We start from the raw sequence: 19,441 nt of genomic DNA, 5'->3' as shown, positions 1-19,441 counted from the left end.
GTCTGTCGGCCGGCTGTTGTCGTTGATCAGGACAGGTTCCGTGGCTTCTCTGATTCTTTCTCCCTGTAAGCGACTATCGCAATACCAGTCCACTTTGACCACGCGAGTCGAGACCTGAAAGGCCGTTATTATTACGAGCACTACTATTATTTATCTTAGGATCGCACTGTCTTATTTAAAAAAGGCCTGTAGGTAGGTAGTAGGTAGGTAGTAGGTACCCCACCCTCTCCGGAGACAGATATTGTAGCTTGATAAACATTTCTTTGCAGTCACCCGCCCGAGTCCGGCCAGGCAGGCCGGACAGGTAGGAGATAGGTAGGTAGTAGGTACCCTACCCTACCTATCATGGTAGGTAGGTACCTAGCTCTCCCGATCGATCAATCTCTCTCGATCTCTCTCTCTCTCTCTCTCTCTCTCTCAGAGAGCCAGCAGCAAGGCACCCTATCGCTAGGTACCCTACCTACCCTACCCTACCTAGCTCTTGCTCTCTAGAGTAGATCGAAACTACCATGTAAAGGTAAAACCTGGCTATATACGCACTCGTACAATGCAGAATATCACGGATTGCACTGGATTTGAAACGATAATATACATAATAATATTAGGTCATGTCATACGTTGTGTCATCACGCGCCCCACACTGTACATCAAGTCCACATTTACGTACATCCGTTGCATCCGCACCACGGGTGCACCGACAACGCGCACGTTCACATGTGACGGGAGCATTCCGCAATTGGTAGATGGCGAGCGCCTTAAGGCCCGTGGTAATTAATTACCACGCCCCAGTCCTCAGCCTGGCAAGTGCCGATACCCGCTCAATGACAAGATATTTCCTGCTGGAGCAGCGACAGCACACTGAGGCGTCTTCGTCAAAGCTCACCACCGGTTGTTTTGGACGGGGTATCGGCAAACGCCAACATCCATACCCGTGGCTGTGGCACGGCCGGCCAACTGTAAAGTCCATGGCCTTTGGGAGTAGCCACTGATCAGCTCTACTCACAATCATCTATGGATATACGTGCATGGAAGGAAAAGAGACTGCTCCTGAGACAAAAGGCATTCCCCAGGGGCAATCACGCAGCTGAGCGGAGTGCAGGAACCGATACTCCAGGTGCTGTATGGACACATGCAGTGGAACAATGCTTTACAGAGTCAAAATTTAAGGGTTGTCCCTATCCATGTAGCCCACCACAAAAGAACAACCAGGCTTATCGAGCCCCTCTTCAACCTCTCCCTCTCCCTCCTTACACCTGTCCTTCCCCCCGTCCCCCTGTCCTCCTCCCTCCTTCTCTCCCTTGGCTCCGCGCATCGCTGTCGCTCTCCTGCTGAATTTCTGTCCCCCACTGATGCTGGCTCTCCAGCTCCAGTTCGTTGCCTCCCCAACCTCGAAAGGTGCTGTCTACCCCCGCTCTATCCGCGTCCCTGCCTCTCCCTGCCCTCACCCTCTCCATGTCCTCCACCACCTTATCCATGCGCACATCGCTGCTCTCTTCATCCCTCTGCTCAAGCCCGCTCGCCACTGGAAACGTGACATTCAATATCCCACCTTCCCCTTCAACAGGCAGAGTTTAGCCATGAGCTTTGCCAGCAGCAAAGGGCACCATGGCGCTATCGAAAGTCCAACACTGCTGGCAGAGAACAGCATCCTCCTGCAGGAAATTGCCGGCATGAGGCGGCAGCTGGCAGAGCAGAAAGCAATCAATGAGCAACTGCAAGCAACCGCAGGAGAACCAGCTTCGGCGGAAAGCGATGGAATGGTAAATCGATGCTGCATGATAAATGAAGTAACAGAGCACATCACACTCTACCATCTCTGTGAATCCTGTGTCTTGGTGCCGTTGCTTTCTTAACTTGCACGCTGCCCTGCAGGTGGAGAGGCTTCTTTCAGAGGTCAGCAACTGGAAGGGGCACGCCGAAGCTCTCGAGCAGCAGAACAAGAACCTCTCTTTTCGTATAGAGGAACTGGAGGAGAGGGGGCGCGAGCTGGAGGAAGCGGAGAGCGCATCTGGGTTTGGCAGTCTGCGGTGGGTCATAGCCAACACCTCCAGGACCATTAACTGCTGATAAGCACTCATCTACTTTGCCTGCCGGCCTCACCCTCTGGCCGGCTACAAATATACTGACCTGCACTTTCCTACCAGCTGCATGATGCCGTCTGCTGACTGTCACGTCTGCACTCGGACTCATGCATGCAACTCTGTCTGCCAATCAATGGATGAGCTGCAGTGCATGCGCATCGATGCCTGCACGTCATTTGCTCCCTCTGTGTCTCGACACCTGGCTGCCCACGCACTGCACGTGCGTACTGTGTTGTACATGTCCTCCCGCAGACGTGAGGGGCTGGCACCAAGCCTGCCTCCCTGCCTATCAGCACACATCTGCATGCTCTCTGCCGCGTTGTATCTGCATCTAACTACGGATCTATGCATTGGAATCCAAGAGTCTTCATGGTGCACCTGATCTTGGGGTCTCACCTTGCTTACATATTCCACACATTCACCGTCAGGGTCTGTATATGCGGTGTTGTATAGACTGATCAGCTCTTACTGCTGCTTGTTGGCATCTGTTGACATTTATGCGTCCCCGACACACAGGAAACAGGTCCAGGAGTTCACCCTGAACAAGCAGCTGGAGCTGGAAAAGCAGCTCACGAGTGCAAGCACTCGCGCCACCCTTGCAGAGGAGCAGATGGAGGAGATGCAGAAGTACATGGCGCAGTCCACAGCCTCGTATCAGAAGGTGAGGCCCCGAGTCCTGGGAGATTGTGGCTTTAGTTGCCGTGGCATGACACCATCTAATGTGCAATACCTATCTTGCAGGAGATAATGCGGCTGCGTAACCTCTTGGCTGAGCATGCACCGCATGCCCTTGACACCTAATCTCTCTGCATCGTACGTCTGACCTCGCCTTCCCCGGCCCACCATGGATCTTAGGGCCACACTCACATACTAGCAGTATTATAGTCCAGCAGGGTCCCAATGACCACCATTGACTGACCTTGTAAATACGCCACACTCGTACCCAACAGTGCGCCAACCGCCTGCCTTCAATACTCGAACTTGTGTGCGTTGGACCAGGGTCCTAGCCCGCCTATCTGGGGGCCTGGGCGAGAGAGTGGACGTACACTCCCCAAACTAATGGCAATTGGCAATTTTCAGGCAGCAGCAGCGAGCAGAGAGCCAGAGACCTATCGCAGCCACTGAACTCGACCGCCCGTCCCAAATGTATAGAACATTCCAAATGATCTACATTTTATCCATACAAAGTGAGATAATATTCTCAGCATGTTCCATGTGTGCTAGACTGCTAGTTACACTAGTACTATACACACAATATACATACGCACAAATAATCTTCGTCATATTATTTAGCACATCGTCTTGTGACGAATGGCTGATTTATAATAATAATGGATGACGGATTTATGATTACCCCTCTGGGGTTGTTGGGGTGTTTATTTGTTCGTGTTTTCGTGTTTTCGTGCGTGTGTGTGTGTGTGCGTGTGTGTGTGCGTGTGTGCGTGTGTGTGTGTGTTTGTCACGCCTTTCGTACACGTGCTCGTACGTTCGTGTTGACTACGTGCTGCGAGCGAATTCAATATCGCGCGTTCCGCAGCATTCCGTGGGTCAGAATCAGCAATCGATCGTACCGTACGAATGCAATGTACTACGAAGAATTCTACCATGTCGATTGTCAGGTGTTGGTATACTAGGTACTAGTAGGTAGGGTGAACTAGGGTGAACTGTTTATTACCGGCCTGAGTAGGTAGCGAAGGTGGGGTACTTGTAGGTATTCGTACCCACGCGGCACTCGCAAATTACAAGCTTCAAGGTACGAGTAAGTGACAGGTTGGTTACATGCCAGAATGCACGAGTAAGTACTAGTGTACTAGTACCTTGAAGATCCCAGCAAGTACGAGTACTACAGCTACGTACTCGTAGTACCAGTACCCTGCAGGTACCGGTGAGTGGTTCTCTCCCTCTAAAAGTGAACATGTGGCCAATTACTTATTAGGAGTTAGCCGTGTGGTCGTACCTGTACGAGTAGTATACTATAACCGATGTTGCACATGTTTGCAATAGATAATAACTAGTAGTAATAAAACCCCACAAATGTAAGATGAATGTGTTGCATCCGGGGGGGATTCTGGTAGGTACCCGTGGTGTTGTCGTTGGTTAATGTTAAACAGAAAAAGTATGATGTTAAACAAGAGACTGGAGGCAAAGTAAGAAGCGCATGCTTAACGAAAACAAGATGACACTACGATCGAAAGTTGGGCCGCACTCGCATTGTTGGGACCATATATTATTGGTATATGGTTATAGAGTGAGTGACGGTGGCATGCAGTACATGATTGCTACGGATGTTTTGACACTATGTTGGATGTTTTAGCACGCTAGAGGTCCCCTGATTGCCTGGGCCTACTAAACCACGCGTACTTACACATGGTGCAAATGCAACAAATGTTACATATGCAATGTCGGCTACTACTATGAGGCTGGTACATTGTGCAATTGCATGGGATTATCCACAGACCAATTGCAACATGTGTATCATTTGGACCATCATAGACGGATCCAGCAGGAACCCTACAACATAGGTAAATATAGGTACGGGGTAGGCCGGGAGGGCCCTACGGTTGTGGACAAGGCGACCGCATACGCCGTCCTATACACCGATGCTGCATATGCTACACATGTTGCAATGGCCCGCGTAGTACTATAGGAACATGTCGCAATCCGGCCTCGTAGTAGTAACCGATGTTGCACAATATGTAACATTTGATGCATTTGCAATATGTGCCTATACACCGATGCTGCATATGCTACACATGTTGCAATGGCCCGCGTAGTACTATAGGAACATGTCGCAATCCGGCCTCGTAGTAGTAACCGATGTTGCACAATATGTAACATTTGATGCATTTGCAACATGTGCCTTCGAAGGATCCGAGTACGGGATTGTAGACTATTGTTCCAAATACAACAATTCTGTCGCGTATCGTACACTACCCGGTGCAACAAATGGTACACTTGCAACACTTGACAAGTAGTGTATCCAAGCGCCGTAAAGCACAAAATCTACAAGTGTTACACCAGTAGATCACGGGCAACATGGGCTTCTGTAGTAGCTAGCATGTCCATGTTTGTGATAGATCGCACGAGTATATATTGTAGTCGCGTGATTCACACAAGTGCAGTGCACCATCCCAGGAGCATCGTCGCAAATGCTACAACCGCCGACGGCCCTGTCCCTGAACAAACGGACCATTGCATACCGGTACATAGTACTACAAATCTCGGAAGAGGGAGAGTCAATGGACATTTGGATACGCCCCCATGTCGAAATCCATCGCAACGATCGCCGCGAGTCGCTTGACATTTCGTTCCTATGCTTGTAGATGCCATGAGGAAAACAAGACAAATCCTAGAGCACGGGGAAGCTGAGAAACGGCGGAGGGTCGCCGCAAAAGATCGAAAGAAACACGAAAGATTGCGCGAGACTAATGAGCATATGGAAGCTCGTCTTGCCGCAACCGCCATGAGGACGGCCAGTGTACGAGCGAGCATGACACAAGATCAAGTGAATTCGCTCAATGCAGCTAACGCCGCACGAATGGCCAAGGCGAGAGCCAGCATGACGCCGGAGCAGTTGGATGCACGCAACGCCTCTAACGCCGCACACATGGCCGATGCGAGAGCCAGCATGACGCCGGAGGAGCGGGATGCAAGCAACGCTTCCAACGCCGCACGAATGGCCGCTGCGAGAGCCAGCATGACGCCGGAGGAGCGCGATGCAAGCAACGCTTCCAACGCCGCACAAATGGCCGCTGCGAGAGCCAGCATGACGCCGGAGGAGCGGGATGCAAGCAACGCTTCCAACGCCGCACAAATGGCCGCTGCGAGAGCCAGCATGACGCCGGAGGAGCGGGATGCAAGCAACGCTTCCAACGCCGCACGAATGGCCGCTGCGAGAGCCAGCATGACGCCGGAGGAGCGGGATGCAAGCAACGCTTCCAACGCCGCACAAATGGCCGTTGCGAGAGCCAGCATGACGCCGGAGGAGCGCGATGCAAGCAACGCTTCCAACGCGTTACAAATGGCCGCTGCGAGAGCCAGCATGCAAGGCTGGGTATCAACTGCAAATTGGCGGTATCGATGGTGGTGATGGTTTGGTCTCTTGGTATCGATGGTGGCGATGGTTTGGGAGAGCGGGTATCGATGGTTGACGATGGTATCGGTATCGTTATTCACCATCATCTTGGGCGGGCTGGCCGGTATCGATGGTGGCGATGGTTTGGGAGAGCGGGTATCGATGGTTAACGATGGTATCGGTATCGTTATTCACCATCATCTTGGGCGGGCTGGTCGGTATCGATGGTGGCGATGGTTGGGAGAGCGGGTATCGATGGTTAACGATGGTTGGGAGAGCGGGTATCGATGGTTGACGATGGTATCGGCATCGGTATCGATAGTTGCAACTGGTATCGGTATCGATACCGATACCGATGTATCGCTATCAAGCATTGATAGTTGGGTTTGTTTCATACGACTATTTCTCAGTAAGAATACGAATACGGAAATTTAAAGCTCAACAAAACTCCCCTCTTTCACAAGCTAGGTTGTGTGGCGCAAGAATCGTACTTGGACGATCTCACTTGGCGGGGTAGAGGGTCGAGCATGTGTGGGTGGGAGCCTCATCCCGCCTACAAATGTTTCACCAATGGGAATTGAACCCGCGACATTGTTGCAACATATGGAAAGCCCCGGCCTTGAGCTTTCCCCAACATGTCGTGTTGTTCCCCCCCCGGATTTTTAAAATATTTATTACATTCTGTACCCGATCATACTGACTACCTTTATTATAATATACACAATTTACATCGCGGAATAATCCTAGTTGGTACCCTACCACTATCTATACTCTCACCTAATTGCACTTCTACTAGTACATACTCTTTAAATTTCGTATTTTACATACTAAGTACGAATATAATAGTAGCTTTGGTACTCATACATTAATATGATTACACATATTGGACATTTAGGTAGGTGTTTCAATATGGTAGGTAGGTAGGTAGGTAGGTAGGCAGGTAGGTAGGCGAGTAGGTAGGTAGGTAGGTAGGTAGGTAGCAAGGTGACTTTCTGGTACAATCAAATATATGATATTATCGATACCATCGATGATCATCCAACGGCTGGTTATATCCGATACTATCGATAGTACCAATCGCAATGACGATTAGTATCGATAGTTGCTTCGAGTACTACGGTAGGTATCGATGGTTCAACAATCGTAACTTGATGGTATCGATATCAGACCGTACTGGTATCGATAGTACCGATGTTTCGCTACTGGACTGCGAATGGTATCGATGGTCAGGGGCGTCTTATATGATAGTATCGATGGTCAAGCAGGTTCTAAACGATACCATCGATGTTTAAGCCGGTTCTAAACGATACCATCGATACTAGAGGGCTTGATACTTGATGCCATTTCGATGCCAATAGTATCAGAAGTCTGATACCTACCACGATGTATCGATGGTTGATACCCAGCCTTGCCAGCATGACGCCGGAGGAGCGGGATGCAAGCAACGCTTCCAACGCCGCACGAATGGCCGATGCGAGAGCCAGCATGACGCCGGAAGAGCGGGATGCAAGCAACGCTTCCAACGCGTTACAAATGGCCGCTGCGAGAGCCAGCATGACGCCGGAGGAGCGGGATGCAAGCAACGCTTCCAACGCCGCACAAATGGCCGCTACGAGAGCCAGCATGACGCCGGAGGAGCGGGATGCAAGCAACGCTTCCAGCGCCGCACGAATGGCCGCTGCGAGAGCCAGCATGACACCTGATCAGAGGGATGCAAGCAACGCTGCCGACGCCGCACGAATGGCCGCTGCGGGAGCCAACATGACGCGGGAGCAGCTGCATGCACGCAACGCCTCCAACGCCGCACGAATGGCCGATGCGAGAGCCAGCATGACACCGGAGCAGAGGGATGCAAGCAATGCTGCCGACGCAGCACGAATGGCCGCTGCGGGAGCCAGCATGACGCGGGAGCAGCTGGATGCACGTAATGCTGCCAACGCCGCACGAATGGCCGATGCGAGAGCCAGCATGACGCCAGAGCAGAGGGATGCAAGCAATGCTGCCGACGCGGTACGAATGGCGGATCGCCGGGCACAAGGCGCGGCGACGGACGCAGCGACTATGGAAGCCGTCCGAAAAGGAACCTACTACTGCAACATTGACGCCCACCTGAACTATTGCACCGAAACCCATCTGCCGCCGGAGCACATTCCTGCTTACGCGGAGAGCATCACTATGCGAATTACGGACAAGTGGGCGGCGGCAAAGGAAGTGGAGGCAGCGTTGCGGGCCGACATGTTCGCTACCAAGGTGTGCGCGTGTTGTGGGAAACGAACTCCCGCCCGACACATGTGCGAACAGGGGGCTACTGCGGAGGATCCTAGACTTCGCCTACTCGTTAGCGAGGCTACTATTTGGACTCCAAACCCGTTGAGGACTCGTGTCAAGCGGTCGGCTAGCTCGGGGTTTTCCGTCGGTCCCGGCAGTGCCCCACCACTTGAGTGTTGCATCCACGAGTCATACGACGGCGAGGAGCGAGTATTCTTTTGTACGTCTTGCGACAAAGACCTTAGGTCCAATAAACTCCCGGAGCTTTGCTACAAAACTGTGGACCTCGGTGCGTTGCCAACTGGAAAGCTACGCGAGGAGGACGACGAGGAGGCGCCATTACCACCGCTCACTGACCTTGAGAGGATGGTGGTCAGCCCAGTCAAGTACGGCCGGTATCTTACCGTGGCTTCACAACAAAAGAGTGGACACGCTGTTCCGGCCGGACATCTAAAGGGACATGTTACGGCCTTCATGAAGGCCCCTCCGGACGATCTATCGAAGGCTATTCATGAGCACTATCCAATGTCTCAGAAGGAGCTTGGGAATCGAGTGAACCTCGTGTATGTCACCGGCGAAACCGCGGACGAGGCAAAAGAGCGGGCGAAAACCATGAAAGGAATGCAGATCGACCCCCGGAAGATTGAGTTGTGGTGTGATAACACGGCAAAGATGTGCAGAAACCTACATGCATCGGGCTCCATCCAGGTGACCGTTTCGTTCTAAGCACTTTGCACTATGCAGATTCTTGCTACAACTTGTATTATGCTTTCGTCGTTGACATAATACATGCACGTATATCGCGGTACTGTGACAATATGCAGGCCTTGACAGTGAGCGAGGCCTCGCGTCGCGAACTTAGACAGATGTCCACCAGCCAGGTGCCGCGCGAAATCCTGGAGAATATGGTGGTGTTGAGCGGCAAAGACGGTGAAGCCGCTCTGTCTATAATGCAAAACAGCACACGGCGTGCCTACCAATCCGCAACCGGACCGGAAGAGACTTTCACGCCAACCGCGAGCCCCGATAGGCAGAGTGCGCCCACGGACTGTCCTACGATGGTTGAGGCAGAGGCAGAGGACCTCGCAGAGGCCATACCCTCCGTTGATGAGGAGAGCGCCTTCGAAATGTCGTTATGTCACGAGGAGCCAGTGGTGTCCGAAAAGGACCGGTTGCAATTCGCAGCCATACAACAACTCCAGCGCTTGGAAGGAGAACGCCACGATCCGAATGCGGACGAGGGGTTGGTTGAGGAAGCGGAGAGGTTGATGGACGGCCAACCGGGAGACGAAATCGCGCGAGAGCAAGCGCAGCGTCTAGTGGCTACGTACGACAACCAAAGCCCCCTGCGGTCAATCGATCCCGAATGGTTCATGCTGCTATTCCCTGACCTCTTTCCCAACGGCACGGGCGGACCACCTCACAAGGTGTCTCAAGAGAGATGGCTCCGGCACCTCGTATTGCGGGACGGCTCGCCCTTTCAAAGAGCCGCGTTTGTATGTGCCGCGGACGACCGACAACGCCGGCACGATGTGAACTTGGCCACCTACTTGCAGTTCCGGACGTCTCCGGCTCGCTTCAAAACCGCCGCGAGTTCTACCACAAAGGACGTCAAAGCGGTGGCGGAGCTATTGGCGAAACGCCGCAGGCCGGAGCCAAACGACACCGACGAAGTGAAGGCCTTGTTCTCTCAGGTACTTCGATATCGATGTGTGTATGCACCCTCGCAGTCGTACACATTCCGCTCGAAACGACCAAATCTCCCCGGCCTCGTGCCTCCCTCCCACACTTTCTCTCTCGCTCTCGCCCGCCGATGCGGCCTCGAATTCTGTACTTGCAATCCGTCCGTTGCACCTTCGTTGCTCTAATGTTCTTCCGAAGGGATTGCAATCACGGATCACCTAGGTCGGTTACTCCCTGGCTCGCGGTGTACTCCCTCTCATGTTCCACGCCGGCCGGCCCTCTCTAGCTATGTGTAGTGCGCGTTATATTCTCGACTCGCTTAGTGGGTCGACCTCGAGCTGGCCGTCGTACAGCACGCCTCACGCTATATCCGAATGAGTGCAGGTAGTGGCCGTATCTTCCCGCGTTCCGGGATCCCCGTACAACGCCTTGAACTTCCGAGGGGAGGTATTCGCGGGATGGTACCGCTTCGGATATCCGGCCGTGTATTGGACCCTCAACCCTCTCGAGGGACGGAGTCCCTATTGCTGGCACATTGCCGGTGGCGACGGAATAGTGTTGGAGCGTGAGCAAGACGTGCAACCCACCCACAAACAAGACCACTACTTCCAATTGGTCCGCGCCCACCCAGTCGCTAAAGCCATCTTCTATGAAAGGGTGATCTCCAATTTTCGGGAGGTACGATTGACCATCCGCCTCCCCCCGACGCCGCGCACCTCCTCCCCCAACCACATACCTCTTGCAATATGTTTCCATTCAACCCCATTTGACATATCGCCCGAACGAAGAGAGCCCGTACAGGCACCCACCTACGGCAGTATCCATCTCATGTTTGCTGCACCTGGTGGCCTTTCTTCGGTCTACACATTTCCGTAGTGTTTATGAGGCTGACTACCGTGTGGCGAAATTGTCGAAGGTATGCCTCGGATTTCCCAAGCTAGGGGCCCCACAAGCATACGTGAAGGATGCGAACGCAAAGTTGGTGCCGGCGGGATTCTTCGGCCCCCTCGATGCCGCGGTCGGGAAGAGAGAAGAGAGCGGCCGCCTCGCTCACCACTGTCACGGCTTAATGATGTCCCGGCTTCTAAAGCTGCACAACTTCACAGAGGTGATGAACAGCGGAGCGCGCGCCGTACTCGAATGGATGGAATCCATCGCCTCCTCCGTCATGGACAACATGGTGGCATGCGTACATCCGGACGGGACCCTCGCGCGGGTGAGGCCGGAAGTCACACAAAGCATGGTCGGGGAAACCACCAACATTCCGATTGTGAAAGAGTTGTTCCGCTATGAACTGCCAAACACGACGGACGAGAACACGATGAGGGAGTTCCTTGTGCGATTCAAACAAGCACTCCTCATTCACTTCCACGCGTCCAGATGCACCAAAGGCGGATGCGAGGGAACCGACGACTCGTGCGCGCTTGGCTTCGAGCCGGGCCCGGATGTGATAGCTCAATCGATTTGGAATGACCTCACGCAAGAGTTGCAACTAAGACGCGACCGCAGGAAGCTCGTGTCCTCGAACGACATCGCCACCCTATCCTACAAGTGCAATAACAACATCATGATCATCGGTGACATTTCCGCGAGGATGGCCAAGAAGAAGGGCGAGAAGACGACGTTTGCTCAAGGTGCACGCTTGGTTTGTTTCTACACGGTGAAGTACACCGGCAAGATCGATGACCACACTGGCGACGAGCTCATCGCCAACTTGGCGGCCGCTGCTTCAGCAAAAGCCCGTGGCGGCCAAGGAGATTCTCCGGACGGCGAGCAATGGGGCCCCAAGATGCTCATCACCCGTTGCGTGAACGCAATGCACCGGTGCGGCTCACCCTTGTTCGTATTCGCCGGCACGAACGTTGTTTATTGTGTCTCCGTTTCCCTATCATACACGAGTCCGCCCGACTATAGCCCGTTGCCAATCCACCACACGATAGCTTCCAAACGTCGCTCCCATGTTCGTTAAATAAATTCGTTCATACATGCTATTGCACTGGCACATAATACTGCAGGTCGGCCACATTCTCCGCTGTGCATTGCGCTTCCAACATCCTCGGCTATCAGGGGAACTGGTGCACGTACCAAGTGTCCACGTTGCCGGTCCGCGACATCATGGAATGGATTCGCCACTGCGGAGCATCCGATATGAACATGAACATCGTGACGGTGGACAACGGTGGAGAGAATCGGCACTTGAGAGCCGTCAACACCACCATGGATTTCTTACTCCGTGGGGGCGCTTGCACCACACTCGGTTCATACGCCTTCTTCTCGTTCTACGAAAAGGTGAAGAAAAAGGATTTCAAGAAAGGTACAACCTCCACGTTAGGCCGGACACCACACCCGCGAGAGCCCCTTCACGAGCTACACCCACAGTTTGCCACCTCCGTCTTGAAGCGTATGGACCCACCTCGAGTTCCCAAGATATCCGGAAGCATCCCAGCCCGCCCGAGCACATGGTTTAAACCCGGCTTCTTTGAAGGGTGCGCCTTGCCACCCTCAGACAACGGCGAGGAGCTGGACCGTGTAAACGCACCGGCCGATCCGGACGAGGAGGAGCTACGTCGCCAAGAGGAGTACGCCTTGTTTGTCATGGCTCTCTTCCGCGACATCCACGACACCCAGCCCATTCCTATCGCCCTTGAGCGCACGTGGTGGGCAGAATGCAAGCAATGGTGGATGTCACTTCATTCCGGGCCCAATGCTGGTAAGTGCGGCCCAGCCTTGTTGCTCATGTTTGTTGATTTTGGATCACGGCGAGCTGCTGCTAGATCCAAGCAACTCCCACAAGTCTCTCTTCTTGTGAGGACGGTCCACTAAATTGGCTACCTATCCATGACAGGGAGTCATGCTTGGATGCGCCGTGTGCTAGACAACATCCATGACGTGCGGTCGGAGACCAAGGATCCATATACGAAGGGCAAGGTCCGGACCGACGCGGATGAAGAGGCGGAACAGACCGCCGGGGACGGAGGCGTCAACGCCCGCAACTCGGATAGTGACGACGAATTCGATTTGAAAGCCCCCGAGAGCGTCGCCACGGACAAGAAGAAGAGCTCCCAACCCTCCCGCGAAGAGATGCAAGCCATGTTTGACGCCTTGGCGAACACGGACCTCTCCGAACCGGCGGGATCCGCACGCAATTGCGCCTTCGAGGACACCGTCACAAGGACGATCAAAGCCGACGGTGAGGACCCGTCTAACCTGCCACCCACCGAAAGGATCAGGCAACTCAGCCGTGGCATCCAAGCAATGCCTCGCGTGAATTTCCCCGCTTCCCTTGTACGCGAGACTCTGAAGGACAAGTGGGAGAACGATGTCAAGAGCTACGCCCGTCCGGCACAAGGCCCGGCTGCCTCCCCTCCGACCGCGGCGACGGCTACTCAACAGCCTCCAATGGATTCGGTCACCTCCGGAACTTCGACTCCTCTTGTGGCCGGCGTCATCGTGGAAGAAGCCGAACACATGAACGATCGGGTGCCGCCGAATCAAATGCCGCACCCGTGGACCGAGCCTGAATGGATTAGCCCTACCCCCGGCACAGCGGCGCCTTCCATCGCCGAAGCCGCGCACAAATGGCGATTGAACTTCCTTCAATCCTTCGCCTTCCATCTCATGGCTAACAGCTTCCTACAAAAACCACGAGGGTCTCACAACGAACCCCGCGGACCAGCGGAGCTCTCTACCGACAACCAACTACTCATGATCTTGAACGGCGAGGCCGGCACCGGCAAGTCTCAAGTCATAAAGTGCTTCATGTGGTTCGTTCAACAACACGGCCTTGCGGACGAGGTCGTGGCTACTTCCTTCCAAGGTCGCCCCGTTGCCAACCTTCGGAACCCGGCGGTCCGCTGCGTTACCTCTTCCATGTTATTCAACGTAAACAGCAGGGCCGGCAACACTATCACACGAAACAACCACTCTGTCAATCGCATGCAGCGCGACTTCCAATTCTTGGCATCGGTAATTCAAGACGAGAGTTTCCTAACTTGTGCCGAGCATTTCGACGCATGCAACCGGCAATCCAGCGTGGCCTTGGCAAGCCGGGCCGCTCCGGCCGCTCCTTTTGGAGGCTTGGATGTTATCCTTGCCGGCGATGTCCTACAACACAAGCCGGTGAAGGGATTGCCATTGTTCTTTGGAGCTAGCACATCGCGAATCCAACACCTCGCCAACGTCCGAATGAGCCCACACGCGAAGAACCGTGCGGCAGCCGGGGGCGCGGTTTACGACCAATTCGAAAAGGTATCATCCCTCGCCTATGCACATCGCCGATATAGTTCGATGCACAGTTGCAATGCAATAATAATGAGGCGCCGACCGACCGAGCGACCCAACGAGCGTTACGGATCGGTGACTGCGTTCTCCATGACATTACATCAATTTATGCTCAACTCTCCCTTCGCCGATGCACGTCTTAGGTCGTCATGTTGGAAGAGCAAATGCGACAAGACGGAGTGCCCGGAGCCGCTCCCCTCCACAAGATCCTTAGCAACATCCGAGAGGGACGCATCGAGGACGGGGACATGGAGATCCTCAACAACAAGGCCATTGGATCGGGTGCGCCGGAAGCCCCGACCGGGCTAACCGACCCTAAGCTCAAGAACGCCCGCTTCCTAGTTTTACGGCACTCCCATATACAACTGTTAACCCGGTCGGAGGTCCCAAAAAGGGCGAGGAGCGAGAGCAAGCGATTGGTACGGTTCTCCGCGGAGCACTCGGCGCTCGATTCCAACGGTAGCCCCGTTCCCATGCCAGATTCTCTTCTATCAGCGATTCAAAGTCAACAGATAACCGGTGCGTGCCCATGACCATCATGAATAATACTAAATCAAACCGTCCCCCTTCCCAAAGTTGTTTTACCTCATAAACTCAGTGTGAATCGTTTGTTCCGTCGAACCTCCGGGCTCCGGCTTGTCTATAGGGAAGGACAATATTCCACCGTCCTTCGACTTATACGAGGGCATGGAGCTGATCTTCAAAGCCGGGAACAACAACGTGGAGCTCGGCTGGGCTTCCAACAATAGCTGCATGTTGGAAGGCTTGATTTTAGACGACCGGGAGCCGGAAGACACCGGGAAGGGAGATGCCTGGCAATTGCAATACCTCCCGCTCGGCATGGTGGTCCGCCCACTTGGCATGAGTTGTCAAGACATAGGCGTGGTCCACACAGGGTTTGAGGCCGGTACGTTCATCGTCACGCCGCAGTCAGAGAAGAAAAAGTTCGAGATCCCAGAAGCCGTTCGTCTCAAGTGCTCTTTGCCTCCGCAAGCGCCAAGCTCGTTCATGTTCCGACGTACCGGTTTCCGGATGTTGTCCGGTGTGGCCACAACTGATTTTTTTGCGCAAGGCCAAACCATCCACGGGCCGGTTGTCGTGGACTTACGGATCCCACCCACGAGATCCGTTCAACTGGAAAGCGTGTACGTCATGCTCAGCCGGGCGACCACTCTCCACAATGTGTATCTTCTCGCGCCTCTTTGGAAGCCCGGAGACGCTACCGCCATGGCCAAATTCATGGCGGACGCCCGACGAAGATTCACTTTCAGCGACGACGTTCGCGCCGAGGAGAAAGCGCTCCGAGACAGGCACATCCGCACCCTTGAAGCGCATGCCGACCTCGTCAAACACCTGCACTATGTGGATCGGAGTGTAGACCCCCATCGCTGCGCCCTATGCAAGACTATTTTGTGATTAATGATGGCAAGGAGATGTTATGTCTATCACCTGGCCTATATCCGATGCGCCCTATCGTTTTTCTTCAAACTAATAGTGACTCGCTTAACCTTGTGTTCCCCTGCATGTTTAATACTACGTTGCGCTCTTTCGTATCCTGCCTAGCGTTTCCCCCACCTGTCAAATACCGACCTTGTGTCCGATTCCTTGATCCGAGATGTTATCCGGTCGACCCTTCCCCCCACGACCGTTTTGCACCCCCGGCCCTCTACATTGCTTCGTACCGTGGTGTTCCCATTTCCCCGACAAGTGCAACAAGTTGGGTTTACGAGTTGGCACCGAGATACTTAGAACTGATCTTACATAAGGAGGTACCAGTTACCGCGGCTGATGGAATTCCCATAAGGTATGAACCGTGACCGCACCGTATTCGTGTAGTACATCCGCACCGGAAATGTGCAGTCACAACATGTAGAGATGTCTGTCGGATTTCTGTCGAGAGAGATGGACCTCTAGAGTTCCTTGCAATACACTTTAGTAGCAGTAGTAGTAAAATGCCTGGCTATACACAGTACGTATACTTCCATCTAAGTAGGTGACTACCTGCGGCTGCTTGTTGGTGAGTTGCCTACCTACCAATTTCCTATAGTGTTACTTCTAATAACAGATGATAGCCTAATGGTAGGTACTCTCCCAACCGGGTCATCACACTTGGTACAATACTACTATATAATTCCGTGAATAATAAATATTTGTCCTCATTACAATATGCCGCACGGTTTGTTCTTCGTCAGAGCCACAAACAAACCGCTGCGAAACCCCCGCTACGGGTTAAACATAACCGCAGATAATCGAATATCCGTACGTGCCGAATCGCCATTCATCAGCCCAACAGCGTTGAAATGACGGTTATAGGAAGTCACAGGCACACTACCTACCTACTACATCCGAGGGTAGAAAACAAGTATGCCGCAGATACGAGTAGCGGACGAGTAGCGGACGAGCCGCAGAAATCACAGACGAAGATGCCTGGAAAGTAGAAAGTAGCAACAATACACGGCCGAAGCAGCATTATTGTACAATAATAACATTTAGTCCTCAATAACAAATTTTCCACGGTTGTTTTTCGGTCAGATATCAAAAACTAACCGCAGCTCCATTCCCGATAGGACTTAAACATACCCGCCGATAATCGAATATCCCGTACGTACCGAATAACCAATCGTCAGTCCAGCAGCCTTGAAATGATGTTGATTGGAGGTCACAGGCACGCTGCCTAGCTAGCTGCTACATTTAATGGTAGAAACCAAGTACATACCGCAGATACGAGTACTCGACACTCGTACTAGTAGCGGACGAGCCGCAGAATTCACAGACGAAGATGTCTGGAAAGTAGATAGTAGAAACAGTACACGTACCGCCTACGAGCATCAGTATTTTACAGTAATTAAACATTTTAATGATATGAATAATAACATGTACTCCTCAATAAAACATTTTCCACGGTTTGTTTTCGGTCAGATATCAAAAACTAACCGCAGGTCCATTCCCGATAGGGCTTAAACATAGCCGCCGATCATCGAATATCCTTACGTACCGGATAATAGATCCACCGTAGCGGGGAATAGCTGGATGGAGTAGTAGGGAATAGTACGGAAACAGGAATACGGCTTTCATTATTTACTAGCTCGTACAACGTACGTTGGATAGGTACTGACCCACCCTTACTATAATATACTCGCACATTTATTTATATCGATCACTCGCCGCTATATTACACTGTAGCGATACTCGTACAACTCTGCTGGCCGCCACGCGCTTGCCCCTTGCACCTTTGTCAGGGTACCCTAGGAAGGTACCTTGGAGGTACTCGTAGGTACGTACCCACTTCGAGGTATACCTTCTTGGTACCTGCACACAGAATTACCTGCCTACCGTAGGTACAGCTACCGACCTACTGGGCCCCATGCCCCAGAGGGGTTCGTCGCGAAGCGACTTTTATAATAATACGTATAATAATAGTACTTAGTAGGCCTGTTATTATGACGGATTTATTTACGATCATGACGAGCCATAATAATTTATAGGAGCACGAGCCCCATGTATGTGCAATATATGATATATCTATAATATAATAGGGGGTGAAAAAATGTGCAATATTATATATATAATATATATAGCGGTAGATCTACTATTTTTAATAGATAGTGGCTAGCTAGATATCGATATATCTAGCTAGACTCTAGAGATATCGATCCCGAGCTAGCTGCTGCCGGCTGGCGTGACCTGTCAACACAGCTGATCCTGTTCGACAGAGCTGTTTCCCGCCCTCCCGGCCCCGAGTCCAGGCTCGATCAAGCCCACCGACCGCAGCATGCTGGCGGTGTTGTATAATAATTAAAATAGCGATACCTCGTGAACCGTGCGCGGGACCCACGCAAGTCTTTCACGCTGCATCCGAGGGAACCGACCCAGACAAGGCTCTTCCGTCCAGAATTTGTGAGGCAGTATGGATACACCACCAAGCACAGTGTCACTTCTCCAACTGCCAGAGGAACTGGTGGTGCGCGTCATGAGGGGGTCAGGGACCAGAGCTGTTGCAGCAGCAGCGTGCACCTGCAGGTACCAGAGCTGCACCAATTGCGAGCTGCACCTCTACGTTCTTTGACACCCTCAATCACACACCAACCCGTCCACCTCACCACACTCTCACACTCCCACCTCCCCTAGCCGCTATGATTTTGTCCCCACCTAGCAGTGCTCCAGACTTGGTTTTCTGACGTGGCCCTCAAACAAGACTGTGATCGCGCTGACCTAGGCCCCGATTTGAGAGGAAGGGGTGGGGGTGTGCGCGGGGTGGGGGGTGGGGGGGGGGGGGGGGGGGGGGAGGAAGGCCTTTATGACTTTATCCTTGTCCGGTGGTGGCCAAGTCCCCTGCCAGCACTGCAAGCACAACAGCTTCAAGCTCACGGGTGATCTTCGCCCCTTGCTGCCAGGCAGCTTCGAGCCGTGCGGTCAACACTGCTGGGGGAGCCTGCCTTCGCCAGTGCAATGAATTTGAACGCCGATTTCGAGAGTGCACTGAAATCCGCCTGCCAAAGGGCAGCAGATTCTATGCCGGGTACGCCCGTTTTCGTCGGGTGATAAGGATTAGAAGGGAACTGTAGGAGGTGGTCATCCGCCCAGTCACTACAGGGAGGGCAGGGAGCGGCTGCTTGGTGGGAGCTGGGGATCTGAGACTAGCCCTGGTCGACGTAGGCATATCCATCGGTGATACCAGTGCCCAAAAGTGTACTAACCCCCGAGGATGTGTGGGTGGGCTGCGATGTCTCTTATTGATGCTCTTTGCATGGAAAAGGTCACGGCAAGCAGGGGAACGGAAAGTGGGGCTGGTGAGGCAGACTAGCATTTGGCTTTCCAGGCTGACCCACACAATCCTGAGCGTCATCCATGATACAGTAGCACATTGATAGATAGCGCCCCATGGACGGTCGTGGTTTTGATGTGGACGTGTGTCTTCCCGATGTTTTGCCTCTGCACAATAGACAGATGACACGGTTCGCCCTGCAATTGATGAATACCTCACCACTATCTTTGCCTAAATCTGTGGCTGCATATCTGCAGCTGCAGTGGGCTTTGCCATGGTGTTCACTTG

The 19,441-nt window shown here is 53.0% G+C and overlaps 1 protein-coding gene across 1 annotated transcript; it reads left to right on the top strand.

Annotated features, from left to right (window-relative positions):
* The first annotated feature begins 838 nt into the window (after positions 1–838).
* Positions 839–5,382, top strand: LOC142355030 (uncharacterized). The gene is made up of 6 exons (XM_075407330.1): positions 839–1,114; positions 1,565–1,760; positions 1,873–2,027; positions 2,598–2,742; positions 3,793–3,851; positions 5,181–5,382. The coding sequence occupies exons 2-6, from the start codon at positions 1,578–1,580 to the stop codon at positions 5,380–5,382; spliced, it is 744 nt and encodes a 247-aa protein (XP_075263445.1). The 5' UTR covers positions 839–1,114; positions 1,565–1,577.
* The last annotated feature ends 14,059 nt before the right edge of the window (positions 5,383–19,441 follow it).

The sequence above is a fragment of the Convolutriloba macropyga genome, unplaced genomic scaffold (genome assembly GCF_964194025.1).
Source record: "Convolutriloba macropyga unplaced genomic scaffold, txConMacr16.3 SCAFFOLD_4009, whole genome shotgun sequence".
NCBI classification, from domain to species: domain Eukaryota; kingdom Metazoa; phylum Xenacoelomorpha; order Acoela; family Convolutidae; genus Convolutriloba; species Convolutriloba macropyga.
Note: the sequence above shows the minus strand (reverse complement) of the source record. Positions and strands in the feature narration are given on the sequence as shown.

Excerpts from the sequence above, each read along its gene's own strand:
- LOC142355030 (XM_075407330.1), top strand. The coding sequence starts at position 1,578 with ATGAGCTTTGCCAGCAGCAAAGGGCACCATGGCGCTATCGAAAGTCCA. Across the intron at positions 1,761-1,872 it reads CGGCGGAAAGCGATGGAATG|GTGGAGAGGCTTCTTTCAGA; the intron begins GTAAATCGATGC and ends GCTGCCCTGCAG. Across the intron at positions 2,743-3,792 it reads CCACAGCCTCGTATCAGAAG|GTATTCGTACCCACGCGGCA; the intron begins GTGAGGCCCCGA and ends GGGTACTTGTAG.